The following is a 14,662-nucleotide window of genomic DNA, read 5'->3' as shown; positions in this document are numbered from 1 at the left end:
GGTTGGCCACCCGCTGTTGGGCCTCCGACTTGAGTGATGTGAGCCTGAGCCAAGCATGGGGCCGCTGGTTGATCCCATGACAGTACCCATGAGCAGCCAAAAGAGACATCCGGAGCCACGCTGATGACCTGGTTCGAAACCAGCATCCCCTCCTTGAGGATTTCCTGGAAGTCCTCCCTCGTATCTCTTGGCAGGAGTTCCATGAACTGTTGAAGGGATTCCCACAGGGCACGGTCATACCGCCCTTGCAACGCCGCATCACTGGATGCCTTCATGGCTGTGGATGCAGTCCCACAAGCCTTCCTACCAGCTGAGTCGATCCATCGGCTCTCCTTATCTGGTGGTACGGTTGAGGACGGGGAGCTAGAATGTAACTTCCTGGCCGCCGTCACTATAACAGAGTCAGGAACCGGGTCTATCCTCAGAAAAGCCGGATCCGAATCCGGTGCCCTGTACTTCTTCAGAAGTCGGGAGGGAGCGGCCTTCGTCACCGCTGGCGTGAGGAACAGCTCCTCCGCAGGCTCTACCAAACCAGGCACTAGTGGCAGTAGAGGGCGAGACAAATGCTTCTTGTGAAGCGTCTCAAATATCACGGACGTCGTTGGAGCGTCACCGTGATTCCCAATTTTGCCGCCCCCCTCAGGGGAACATCCTGGAACGTGCTGATGTCGTCCACCGGAGACACCCTCGTCCCTGGGGATTCCGACAAGGTCGGTGAATAGGTCCTGGTCCTGGACGTGGAGGAGTCCGTGCAGGACCTCGATCCACGCCACCTATGGCGACGTCTTGACCTGGTGGAGGATCTACGTCGACTCCTCGATCTCCCCCTCCGTCCAGAGCGTGATCGTGACCTCCTTGGCTTTGGCCGATCCGCCGGAGCGGGCGACTTTGGTTTGGCCGGGGCCCTCGGCTTAGGGGTCCCTTTGGGAGGAGTCGGAAGTCTGGGCAAAGAGACCGACCTCGGAGGGACCGGAGGCGGCTTGTCTGCTGGCAGCTGAGGTCGCGGTATAGGTTGAGGAAGTGGTGGTAGAGGAGGAGGAGGAGGAGTAGGGACCCTCGGAGGGAGCCCCCTTGGTAATGGAGGAGGGGGGTAACCGGCCTCTGTGACGAGGTATACACCACGGAGTACACCGAGCCCGGTGATCCGCCTTCCTTTCCAGCCTGGGGCGTTGGCGAACCTCCCATGGTGCCAGACCTCCTTCCACGTCTCTTCGGCGTCGAAAATCTGCGACCGGACGGCGAGCGTCTTCTCCTCCGCGTCGACCGTCTCTCCCGACGGCGAGTGCCTTCACCTAGACGGCGACTTCGTCCGCCTCGACGGCGACCTTAGCCTAGACGGCGACCTCCTGCGCCTCGACGGCGACCTCCTGCGCCTTGATAGCGATCTTCTCTTCGAAGACGAGGATCCCCTCGACGACGATCTTCTCCTTTTCGCCAACGGCGGTGTCGCCTCGACAACAAACGCAGACGCCGGGCCTTTCGACTTCGATCACTCGACGATGACTCAGACGAGGACGACGACGAAAACGTCACAGGAGACCTCGACGGCGGTCTGTTCAGTTTCTTCGACATCGAGCGCCGACATCGCTTCGCCCCAGAAGACGGGGAACAGACCGTAGTCATCCCTCTCGACGCCGTAGTCGGTGCAATCGACCCAGACGGAGAATGGAGACGCTTGCTGGTCTTCCTGCCCCTGGGGAGCCCCCAGAGGCCTCAGCACGGGCAGAGGAAGCCCCTCGAGACCCACCTTGCGCCTTAAGCCTTCTTTCCTCAAGGCCCTGAAGCCTGATCTTCTTTCTGTCCTTCAGGGTCCTGCCAGAGAAGCCCTGACAAATCACACACTCCTGTGGGACATGGGAAGAGGAAAGGCAGAGGATACATACCTCATGGGGACCTGATTTGGCCTTCTTCCTGGAGCACTTCGGACATTTGTCAAATAATGCAGGCATATTTGACATTCAAAAGGGTGCAATAAACTAGAAGAAGGCACCAAATACTTTAGAGAAGCACTCAATTTAAAACAAAAGTGAAAAATCACCAATAAACCCTTGAAAAAGGGGGGGCTCAATGCTCCAGGGTCCTGCTCGCAGGAGCCGGAAAAAAGAACTGAAAGTAAAAAGGGACCTGCAGTGCATTCTGGGATACTGTGAAGTTCTGGAAAGTTCTCTTAAAGGCACAGTATCCTGTTCTGAGCCACATAATGGCAGCCTATGGGGCTTGTCTGTCCATGTCTTCCTCCCTATCTTTCCAGAGGGGTTTGCTGCTGAGGCAAGGGAAAGGTCATGCGCAATGTCAATAGCTCTACCTTTAATAATGCAGAGACCATTGCATTGTAAATGCTTGTTTAAAAGAGTTATTGAAGGGATTGGCCTGGTCTCTGAAGGAAGAAAGTTTCACATTTTTGGGGGCAATTCCTGAGAAAGTTCTTATAAGATTTTTTTGTAAAACTTTTTGGGTTTCAGTAGTAGAGAGCTTGGAGAACGCTGATCGTGGCCGGCATCTGATTGGATAAGTCAAGTCAAATAACTTTATTTCGATTCCATATAGAAATCATAAAAGTGTACATAGAAAATTTTAAAAGACATTGCAATTAATCCACCATAAAATCACAGTACATGTTTACACAATTTTTTAAAACTAATTTCCATCAAGATTCAGTATCTATTTCTAATCACCAAAGCTGATCTGATAAAGTTTAAAACGGCATTACAAATATGTGCAGTTGACAAAGATAACAAGCGGTCATATGCTTCTTTGTAATAACGCGTTCCAAATGATTCTAATAATGGTTTGAGGAAAGTGTTTCTTGGAACTTTATACAAAGTGCAAAAAAGAAGAAGGTGAAGAGTATTTTGCGAGACCCTATTGTTACAGGGGCAGCAGGGTAGCTTCTCCCACCAACCCCCCTGCTTTGGGAATGCAAACAGAAAGTGTAAAGTGCCAAGGCGAAATCTTGTAAGATAAAAACGCCATTGCGTGTTCATAATATATGACAAATAAAACTGGCCAACTAGTTTTCCCCGTACACTTAGTACATGATCATTTTTCTTAAAAGAACCCAAGTTGACACTATAGGCATTTTTGATAATCTCCTTAGCATCCTTACCAAGCATTTCAGGATTTGCAAACATCTTACTTAAACCTATTTTATTAAAAGTATCTCTGACATATCGTAGCCACGGGATTTGGGTGTAGTGTTCAAGTTTAAGGCAATCTTGAATAATATCTTTTGTTAATTTCAATTCTTCAGATCGCCAAACTTTAGTCCATAATGTTAAAGGGGCAACGTGAATAATATCACTTATAAACTCAATTCCAACTTCTCCGTGGCAAAATATGTTAGATGTGCCCAGTGGAACAGATAATAAACGTTTTACAAACTTATTTTCCACAATTTGTATTTTTTCAAAGTTTTGTGAGCCCCAAACCCCTGCACCATAGGTCAAGGCAGAAACACACTTAGCTTTGTATAACGATGTAATTTCCGCTACACGTCGCTGGCCTAATTTGCTGGCAAAACGGAAGAGGGCTTCAATTAACTGTGCAACCTTCTGAACCCGGGCTGTCAAAGGTTCCCAATTCAATTTTTTGTTAAAAAGGTTACCCAGATAGCAGAAGTTATCCACTTTCTCAATAATAGCGTTCTTCACCACATACTTCCGTATTTTAACATTTTTTTTTACTGCAAGTCATGGCAAAAGATTTAGTAAAATTGACACCTAGTTCTAGTTTGCCCATAAATGTATCAAAAGCATTCAGAGAAATCTGCATGCTGTTGGGGGTAAGTGCCATTAAAACAGTGTCATCTGCATAAGACAACATTGGGATTCTTTTTCCGTTTATCTTTGGGAAATCAGCAGTCGTTTCTAAGAAGAAGCCCTCTAAGCCATTCGTATAGACCAAAAATAGAAAAGGTGCTAAAATACATCCTTGTCGGACACCTTCAGTGGATAATATAGGTTTTGATTTCTCTCCACCACGGCCATATCTTATCCTAACCGTTGTAGCGGTATGTAACCTGCGGAGCAGGGTGACCAGTGGTTCTTCAAAACCCATAGAGTCCATCATGCACCATAATTTGTTCCTGCATACTGTGTCAAAGGCACTGGACAAGTCCATGAATGCCAAGTGTATAGAACCATTCTTAGCACCCATGTACTTGCCCATAATCAATGCCAGGTTCAGGCACTGCTCGATAGTTCCTTTCCCCTTCCTAAAACCATATTGAGAGTCTACAATAACCCCTGACGACTCAGCCCATGTTTCCAGCCGTGCCAATATCACCCTACCCATTAGCTTACATGTTGAGTCTATTAGTGATATTGGCCTATAACATCGTGGATCATACTTGTCACCCTTTTTAAAAATTGGAACCAAAACGGCCTCTTTCCAAGAGGTCGGAATAGGCCCACGTATTAATGCCTTAAAAACATTCATAAGTAGAGGAGACCAAACCTCTCGGTTATGTTTAAAAAGATCTAGGGGGGCGTGGCCAAGATGGCGGGGTGAGCGGACGCTTCCTCCCGTAGCTCCTCCGGCCCAGCTCCGCTTGAGCCCCGATTTCTGCGCTTCTCTCCCCCCGCGGCTGCATCGCGGGTGAGAGGACTGTGCCGGAGTTCGTGGGGCACATTTTGGTGCCACTTTGGCTTCTGTGGCCCCGGAGGAAGTTCCCGAGAAGTTCATTCTGAGATCGCTCCGAGGAGTGGAGCCCGGGTCGCCCCGAGGAGAAGAGCTTGGAGGCGGAGCGTAGTGCGGCGCTGTCCGCGCGACTCGGCTGGCCCGAGTGCTGAACAGCGGAAAGCCTGTGATCCCGAGGGAGCGGACTAGACTGACTCCGCGGAGTGAGGTGGCTCCCTGGCCGGTGCCCTGGCGGCGGGCACCATTGCTGGACGACGGACCTTAGCCCTGCACCGGCGGTTCTCCCCCCTACCCAGGGCCTCGAAGGGTGACGACTTGCGAACTCCGCGCCTGGAGGCGCAGGATGGCGGAGTTCGAGCAGTGCCCGAGCCGGACAAATCAACTGGTGGTGGGAGAGGGCATTGGTTTCATGCTCTCAGGACCCGTTACCATTTGAGACTCGCCCATGGACTTGCTGGCCCGGGCTGCCTTCTTGGGTCCCACCCTCCCGCCATCTTGTCTTTGTGTGGCTGAGCCCAGTGATCCCTGCCCGCGTCCTCCTCGCACGGGAGCCTCGGCTGGTTCTGGCACCAACTCATCTGCTGCCCTCCCTGGGAGCACGAAGCAGGAGGCCTACACTTCGGACGTTGCTGCCTGTCCTACTGGCCCGGGGGCCGTCTTGCCCAGGCCCAGACCGCCATTTTGTCGCCTGTGACGCACTACCCTTGTCTTCGGCGAAGGCCTCACATCTGGTGCCCACGAGCGGCGGAGCTCGCCTACAGCAACTGACCCTGGGCTTTGCCGAGCCCCAAGATGACTGGAAGACGAGGCGCAGCGCGAGGAGACCGCACTTTGCCGGAAATGCTCGGCAGGTCCCAGCAACTACGCGACAGGACGCAGCCGTCCCCGGGGGCCTCCCGGGCATCAACGGACGCAACTGTGGGCGAGCCGCCGGTCACGCGGTCCTTCATGGAGGACCTATTCAGCTCCCTCAAGGAGGACTTTCAAACTCTTAAGACCGAAGTGGCTGGAGAGGTCCGGGAGGTGCGCAGGGAGGTCGAGGGCCTGGGCGAGCGGGTCGATGTTGTGGAGACGGCGGCTCAACGCCGCGATGAGGAGATAACCAGCCTCCAGCAGGATGTCCTCCGCCTCCGGGAGCAATGTGTTGAGCTCCAGGCCCACTCGGAGGACCTCGAGAACAGGTCCAGGCGGAACAACATCCGGGTGCGGGGTGTTTCATCCGCGGATGAAGGTGCGGACCTGGTGGCTTACCTGCAGGACCTGTTCCGCAACATCTTGGGGGAAGGAGCGGACTTCCCAATCCGCATTGACAGGGCACATAGGGTGGGCCGCCAACGCCAGTCATCGGCACCCCCGCCTGATATCCTGGCATTCTTGCCGGATTTCCCCCTAAAGGAGCGCATCATGACGGAGGCCCGCAGGAAGCAGCCACTGACCTTCCGAGATAGACCTGTGGCGCTCTATCAGGACCTGTCCGCCATCACACTACAGAAGCGCAGGTCCTTCCGCATCGCTACGGACTTTCTGCGAGAGCACGAGACAGCCTATTCCTGGGGTCACCCCTTCCGTCTTATCTTTCGATGGAATGGGGTGCTGCATCAGCTGCGCTCCTTACAGGATGTCTGCGGAGTGCTGGGTCTTACTGCTACGGAGGAGGAAGGGGCTACACCCGCATGGAGGCGCCCCGAGCGGCGGGGCCGACGGAGGTCGAGAAGGCGCCCATCGTCAGCACCGGCGAGTCGTCCAGACTCGCCCACCATCAGATCTGAAATGGCGGAGGCCCTGAGGACTGCGGCCAGGAACTTGCCTGAATCTACTGGTGTGGCCTTAACGGCCTAATTTTTCTCCGGGGGGAGAGGCTCTTAGCTTTGACGATGCTGGGCTGGGGGCTGGGGGGGCGAGGGGGGTGGTGTGTGGCTGGACGTCCACTTGACTGTTTTCTGCAGACTCGCCCATTTGGGCTGGACTGAGACTATGGGGTGTTGTTTTCTGCTTTTTGTTTTGGCTGGTTGCCATAAGGGGGTTTTGGGGGGGTTTCACTGTTGGTTTGTTGTGGGGGGGGGTCCCGTCCGAAATTGTCCTAACGTGTACGATGCCGCTTTTGGCCTTCCCTGCACCCCTACCCCGCGCGCCCCCTCCGCTGATCCCCCGCCTGCGGCATAGCGCGTTGTTTCCCCGGAGGCGATGCCACCCCTGAAAGTTGTGACCCTTAATGTTAAGGGTCTGAATAACCCCGTGAAACGTAGGGCGATCCTTTCCCTGTTGGAGGGGTCGCAGGCGGATATCTGCCTCCTGCAGGAGACCCATTTACTTTCCAGGGATTGCCATAGGTTGCGCTCAGCTAAGTTCCCTACGCAACTCTTTTCCTCTGCTGCGACTAAGACCGCTGGGGTGGCCATTCTCCTAGCCAGCTCCTTTAGGGGGGAGGTGTTGTATAAACATGCTGAGCAGAAGGGGAGACTTTTAGTGTATCGCATGCGCTTGGGTGGTGTTGCCTTTACGGTTGGTTCGGTTTACAGCCCAAACGACCACCAGGATCGTTTCTTGGAATCGGTGTTGGTGGACGTTACTGCCTCGCCCGATCGCCATATCATCTTGGGGGGAGACCTGAATATGGTCTTCGACTCCACTTTAGATAGGTCAGCCCAGCGCTTCCCGCAGACAGGGGAGCTTTCTAAGGCGGTACAGGACCAGATTGCGGAGTTGGACCTGCATGACCTCTGGCGCACCATGCACCCCACCGATAGGGACTACTCCTATTTCTCCCACGCACACCGCACTTATTCGCGGTTGGATTACCTTTTGGTGAGCGGCCCGCTTCGCTCGGCCGCCCTGGCGGCGGACATCGGGGTCTTGTCCCTGTCCGATCATGCGCCGGTTTCCGGAGTCTTTGCGTGGCCGGCGGCCCCCCCTTCCAGAGGGATGTGGCGGCTCCGAGACACGCTTCTCCATAAGAAATCGGTAGTGAAGCGGGTGGAGGAGGTCATCCAGGACTACTTGACCCACAATAACAACTCTGACACGTCCCTGGTTACGCAGTGGGCTGCTTTGAAAACAGTCGTCAGGGGAGAGTTTATCTCCATTTCCTCGGCGGACAAAAGGGAACGCCAGCGCAAGAGGGAGGAACTGACAGCGCAGGTTAGGGAGCTTGAGCAGGTCCACCGCCGTACGGGGGCTCCTCGTGTTTGGAAGCAACTGAAGGCGGCACGGAAACTCCTCTCCGCGTTGGATCTGGATCGGGCGGAGTACGCAGCGCTGCGCCTGAAACATGCCTTTTACACCGGCGGGGACAGGTGCGGTAAGCTCCTGGCCCATAGGCTCAGGGCCGCGCAGCAACGCAATGTGGTGAAGGAGCTGGTGGGAGCGGGTGGGATCCCGGTTTCCGGTGACGCGGAGGTGGCAGATACCTTTCGTTCCTTTTACGAGGCACTGTACGCTTCAGAGCCTTCCCCACCGGGAGAGGCTGAGGCCTATTTGGATTCCGTGACCCTCCCGGCCTTGGACCCCTCCCAGGCGGACCACCTGGAGAGGGACATTCACGTGGAGGAGGTCATCTCCGCGATCGCGCGGCTGAAGCATGGTAAAGCCCCGGGCCCGGATGGCTACACGGCCTTGTTCTACAAGACCTTCTGTCCCACTGTTGCTCCTCTCCTGGCCCGCTTGTTCAATTCCTTCTCCGAACCGGGTGCCATTCCACCGGACCTCCTCTCGGCGCCTGTGTCGGTTATCCCCAAGCCGGGGAAGGACCGGACCTTGTGCGGCTCGTACCGGCCCATTTCGCTCCTAAATGTGGACCTCAAGCTTTATACCGGAATCTTGGCGGCCAGACTGGGTCTACACCTACCAGGTTTGGCGGAGGCGGATCAGGCCGGTTTTGTACCCGGTAGGCAGACGGTCGACAACACGAAGAGGGTGACGCACGTACTGGAAAAGGCCTCACGCGTCCCGGGGGAGCGGATGCTTCTATCGGTCGACGCGGAGAAGGCCTTTGATAGGGTTCATTGGCCATATCTCGAGCTGGTTCTTGGGAAACTGGGGATCGGCGAGAAGTTCCGCACTATGGTCTTTAACTGCTATAGGCGACCGTCGGCGTCAGTGCGTGTCAATGGACACAGCTCCGGCAGCTTCGCCATTGAGCGAGGCACGAGACAGGGTTGCCCCCTATCGCCGCTCCTCTTTGCCCTTTATATGGAGCCGTTTGCGCAGAGGATCCGCGACAACCCGGACGCTATTGGGGTGAAGATGGGGCAATACACACACACTGTCAGCTTATACGCGGACGATGTCTTGCTGACCCTAGATGACCCCAGGCGGTCACTCCCTGCCTGCGTCCAGGAGCTGAACGCTTTTGGCCGCGTCGCGGGCTTTAAAATGAACATGGCCAAGTCGGCTGCGCTGGATGTGTCGCTTTCTGCCGACACCAGGCGGGACCTTCAAAGTCTCTTCCCTATGCAGTGGTCCTCCTCCACGGTGGCTTACCTGGGCATTTTGCTTGCCCCCTCCCTGCCTGCTATGGTCGCGGCTAACTATTCCTCTCTGGGCAAAAAGATCAAGGAGGAACTCGGCCGATGGAACAAGGGCCTACTTTCGTGGCTAGGCCGTATTGCAGCGGTGAAGATGACAATACTACCCCAGATCCTGTATCTTTTTCGCGCTCTGCCTCTTCAGCCCCCCGTGGGTTGGATACGGCAGGCGCAGGCAGACATCTCCCGCTTTGTGTGGCAGGGCCGTAAGCCTCGGATGAAGCGGGTCCTCTCCATGCTTGCCCCGGAGGCGGGAGGTCTCGGAGTCCCGGACCTCCAGAAGTACTTCCAGGCGGCGCAGCTCCGGTACCTGGTGGAGTGGAGCCGGTGGGAATCGGACAAACACTGGCTCTTTCAGGACCAGGCAGTTGCAGGCCGTACCCTCCAGGAGGTCCCATTCCTGCGGCGCATCCATCGACCACCTAATCTCTACGCTTCCTTTATCACCCGGGTCCCGCTAAGAGTGTGGGACGCGGTGTGTGAGCTTCGGGAGCTCACCACTTTTCCATCGCCGTTCACTCCCATTGCTGGCAACCCGGACTTCACCCCGGGTCTGGAGCCGGGGGCCTTTTCCCACTGGGTGAGCGCGGGATGTAGGGCGCTTTTCCAGATCTACGGGCCGGAGGGCGTGCTCCCCTTCCAGCAGCTCCGACAGGAGTTTGGCCTGACGGAGGGGTACAGACTGCGTTACATGCAAGTCCGCCACTGGGCTCTTCAACCCCCAGTGCGTGACGTCGCCGCCCGTTCGATTACGCCCTTTGAGCGATGGTTGGTAACCCGGGCCTCGGACGCCAAACTCATCACTGATTTGTATAAGTTTCTCCAACCCCCGCCATTTCATTACCATAACCCAGGGAGGGAGCGCTGGCATAGGGAACTGGGCAGGACCCTGAGCCACAAGGAGTGAGACAAGATCGCATATCGGGCGAGGCACTCTGCGTACCACACTGGGCTGACGGAAACCTTCACTAAAGTGTCCACCTATTGGTACTACACCCCGGAGCGGCTCTACGAGATGCGCAAAATAGGCGATAAGGGTTGCTGGCGCGGCTGCGGACAGGAGGGTACCCTCACGCACATTCTCTGGGAGTGCCCGGTGCTGTCGGCCTACTGGAAGGAAGTCTTAGATGAGGTGGACAGGCATTTTGAGATCGAGCTTCCGCGCTTCCCCGCGTATGTCTTGCTTGGCCTCCCCAATGATTTGATGTACCCGCTGAAATCCCGCAGGGGCAGGCAGATTGCGATAGCGCTAGGCTCCGCCGTCCAGAATATACTGGTACTTTGGCGCACCCCCACTGCCCCCTCTATCACTGGTTGGTTGCATAGGCTCTGGCAGGTACTGGGCATGGAGAAGATATCGCTAACGGTGGCTGGGAATGTTGACAAGTTTGAGGAGCTCTGGCATCCCTTTTTGGCACTGCTGTCCACGGAGTTTCGCGAGCTTACGTGTCCACGGTACCTGCGCATCCTTAGGCTGACGCCGCCGGCGCCAGCGGCGGAGTGAATGTGCGGATTGGGGGCCGAGGGCTGGGGGTGGGAAGTGGAGTTATATGCTTCTAATGCCGACTTTCGGACGGGGATGTTGGGGTATTGTTTTCTCTTCTTTTCTTCTTTGCTTTTCTTTCTCCTTCCCTTCTGGGGTCGAGGGGCTGGTGGAACGGTATGCTTCTCTTTCACTGTGTCGCAGAGTGTTATTTTGGCTTGACCTTGCCTAGGGAGTGGGGGCCTACAGGGGGATCGTACACAATGCCTTACTGCCTATGTCTTTGCCTTGTTACCCTCTGGGGCACCCTGTCTCCCTCTTTTCCTTCTGACTCGCTGCAACGTTTTGCTTCTGGTATTGTATGTTTACCTGACTTCCTGCTCCCCTCCCCGTGTTCTTTTTTATGCCTTAATAAAATACTTTAAACCTAAAAAGATCTAAAGGTACTGAATCAGGACCTGGGGCCTTTGAAGGCGCCCCCTTAGTCAAAGCTAGCTCTACTTCTGAGAGCATTAGTGATTCACTAAGCTTCTTAGCTGATTCCATATTAATATAACAGAAATCATCCTCTTCCGAGGTAGCAATCTGTAATATCTCTTTAGGATTAAAGATTTTATTGTAATGAGTTACCCAGGTTTCCTCTGGTAAATGAACTCGAATAGTATTTTCTTCCCCTGATTTTAAAAAGGGCCTATTTATTACTTCCCAAAAGAGTCTATTATCCCTTAAATCAACTGCTTTGTCCAGGTCTTCCCATGCTTTTTGTCTTCAGTTCATCTTTCCTTTTTCTAATTGCCTGCTTATATTGTTTCCTAGCCAATATAACCATGTTTCTATCTCTTGGGTTTTGGCGCAATGCTTTAGTTAAGGTAGTTTGTGCTGCAGAGCATTCAGCGTTGAACCATTTGGGCCCCTGGTCTTGATTCTTCCCCCCCTGGATAAGTCACGATCGATTAGGACTCGTTGAGATCTGTTGTGTAGTAATGAGCAAAATCATTTTAAGACCGTACCAGAGAGACCCAGCTTATGTTGGAAGAGTGAAACTGACGGAATGCTGACAGCAACATTGATTCACTACTACCGTGTGGTCAATGTTATGTACAAAGATTTAGTAACTGGATTTCCAAAGCATGTGTGAGTGGCGAGTGAACGATCAATGTAACTCAGTTCTGTTACTAGGGGTGAGATTTTGGCAATGTTCAGCATTACATCCACCATCTTTTTAGGTTGCTACAACCTCAAATAACCCGGCAGTCTGGCATCAGAGCACTGTGCTGCAAGTGGCAACGAGTGTAAGAGCAGGTACAGTTTTTGGGAATTCTGATCTACAAGAACACATCCAAATAGAGAGATCACTGAAGGGAAGGACAGGGTGGTCTGCATTTGGTAGTGTTTACAAACTTTGGGGCAGGGTGGTCTTTGATCAAATAGAACCAATTAGGAGAAGCATTATTTATATCCGGCCAAGAAGCTCAAATCTAGGCTCCACCAGAAGTTAGAAGGGAGCTTCCTCTAGAGGCTGTTGCAGTTCTTAAGTAATGCAAAACTAGATGGCTGGCCAGGTCTCCACGAGCTAGGCCAGACAAGGCAATAATTTAAAGGGCGATGACAACTCCTCTTGTAAAGATGTGTGCTCTTTAGCAATCACACGCCTTGTTTGGGCACCTCCTTCAGGTTAATATGCAGTTATGATCACATAGCAATAATCTGGTGAACAGCGAAGTCTTGGCTCCGGCTTCGTATGGAGTAATCTTTAGGTACAACTTTTTGTCTCCGTGTCCGGTGAAGAAATCTAGCCCGCAAATAAGGGTACCAAGTCTTTCCACAAAGCTTGTGAAGAAAAGCACCAGGACGCTCCAGTTTATTAGATACACAATCTTCTGCCCTGAACTTTTCATCTACAAATCACCAATTTTAGGTGTGGGAGTCTAATTAGCTTAGTGGAAGTAAAACAGAATGACAACACACAAGACATTAGGGTGCGGTCAGATCAGGGGGTTGATTGATCCCAACAGCCAGGGGTCAGTGTATGGTTGAAGTCTGAAGGTTGGGTTTGGGGGGGGGGGGGGGGGTGGGGGGGGGAGGGGGTTTGACCTTACGAAATAAGTGCTTCAGAAGCCAATGGAAGGGAATATTTAGAAGGGGGAGCTTTTGTAGCTTATGGCAATGGCCTGGTAGCCTTGGATATGCGCTGCATAGACCGGAAGTCCTTTCCCTCAGAAGGAAACACAGACTAAGACATTTTTTTCACTAAGAGTAGTCCGAGGGGGGAAGCGAAAAGATGCAACTATGGTGGAAAGAATCCAGTCCTTCAAACTGCTTTGTACCCTATTAGCGGTAGTTGCAAACCATTTTTGCATGAAAGCAGTTAAGTAGTGTATTTGGTGCTCAAAAAGGAAGACTAGCCACACATTTAGCAATCGTCATCTTCCTGGGAAAATTGATGCAAATCTTTGAAGACTTTGTTTTTGGAATTATGGAAAACGTTAAATGTCTGTCTGGAAAACCCTTTGTTTTGGAAGAGGAAGGAGCTCACCGTTGGAAAATGTCCATCAAATCGGAAAAAACTGCATTCGATGCTAAAAAACGACAAAGAAATAGCACTAAAAAAAAAAAAAAAAAAAAAAAAAACCCCCAAAAAAAAAAGTTGTTTTGATCAGAACTACTTGTGTTAACGGCATCACAGAGAAGCTGAGAAATACTGATGCCAGTCTTTCTCATTTGGAGCCAGACACAGGAAGAATTCCCCAAGGCGGAGTAGGAGTAGTAGTAGGAGGAAAAGCAGTAGTAGTAGGAGTAGTAGTTGGAGAAGGAGTAGTAGCAGTAGAAGGCGCCTGCACCTCAGGTCTGAAAACCGCTACCGGTATAGGAGTAAATCAATGCTGGGGTACACAGTTATTTACTAGATCACCAGAGCACACTTGCTGAAAATCTTCAATTCACTCATGAAAATTTGCCTTTTCAACTATAAACATGTCTGAAACATGAACTTTCTACACCAAATCCACACTCACCTTGCCAGTAGTGGAAACCAGATCCCTCAGGCAGCGATTCACTTCCTGTAACTTGGGAAGGAGGAGATTGTTCAGATAACTCTGATTTTCATCTAAAGATTCCTGCAAAGAATAAGAATGAAACATAAACGGAGGTATCAGACAAAAAGAAAGACTGCTTCTAGATCAGAGAGGGTACAAGAGGGCAGCACAGGCGAAGGGAAGAGTTCAACATTGTAATGGCGTTCTGTACAGTGCTTCAGAAAGCGCAGCTAAAATGGAGTACTGGATACATACAACTGTATTAGTAAAGAGGCTCATGGTCCCAGGTCACACAGACAAGAATCAAATGGCGTATTAATATCATCTTTGATAAGAATGTGCAGAAGACTTCAAAGTTAGTGAATTCAAAAGAAAGAACATGTCACACGAACAGTGGATGGTGGTGGCCCAAGAGGTACAGACGAGGGTAGTCTCAGACCCAAATTGCATATGCCCATGCAGAAACCTTGAGGCGGCCGAACAGCCCAGCCACTGCAATGTCATCAGAATCTGCACGCAGGTAGACCAGAATCACTACACCCCAAGCCCTCTACTCAAGAGAAAGTTTGCACTTAAGGGGGATCCTGGAGGATACCAAGAATCTTCCCTGCCCCTCTAAAAGGGCACCTGGGGGGAGGACGGAATGAATGTGTGCCACCTACAAGGTGTCACTTTCAGTGCATCTCATGCAAGTTTCATTTACAGTGCACATGATTTGGTATTTCAGGCATGCACACGGGCAATGGGGAACCCCCGCATTTGGATTGGACCACATTTCGAATGAAAGAAAGGACCTTTGTTATTCGCAGATTACAAAAGGAGCGGGTGATAATTATCCACCTCTACACTATTTTCAGAAATGACAAATATGAAGTCATAAGTCTGCTGCTAGTCCTTACAATGCATATGTTCTTTTTACAGTTAGTTACTCGAAGCTCAAGTGGACTCTTTGCCATGGCAGGCCAGAGAGTGAGAGTCCCACT

General features: G+C 52.3%; 1 protein-coding gene across 1 annotated transcript in view; it reads right to left on the bottom strand.

Annotated features, from left to right (window-relative positions):
• The window catches only part of SAPCD2 (suppressor APC domain containing 2), a 72,108-nt gene that overhangs the window by 17,106 nt on the left and 40,340 nt on the right, over window positions 1-14,662 (bottom strand). Inside the window, exon 4 of the mRNA XM_086921153.1 lies at window positions 13,659-13,760. Coding sequence (XP_086777279.1) covers window positions 13,659-13,760 — 102 coding nt within the window. The remainder of the gene's footprint in view (window positions 1-13,658; window positions 13,761-14,662) is intronic.

Source organism: Lissotriton vulgaris, chromosome 5 (assembly GCF_964263255.1).
Source record: "Lissotriton vulgaris chromosome 5, aLisVul1.2, whole genome shotgun sequence".
NCBI classification, from domain to species: domain Eukaryota; kingdom Metazoa; phylum Chordata; class Amphibia; order Caudata; family Salamandridae; genus Lissotriton; species Lissotriton vulgaris.
Note: the sequence above shows the minus strand (reverse complement) of the source record. Positions and strands in the feature narration are given on the sequence as shown.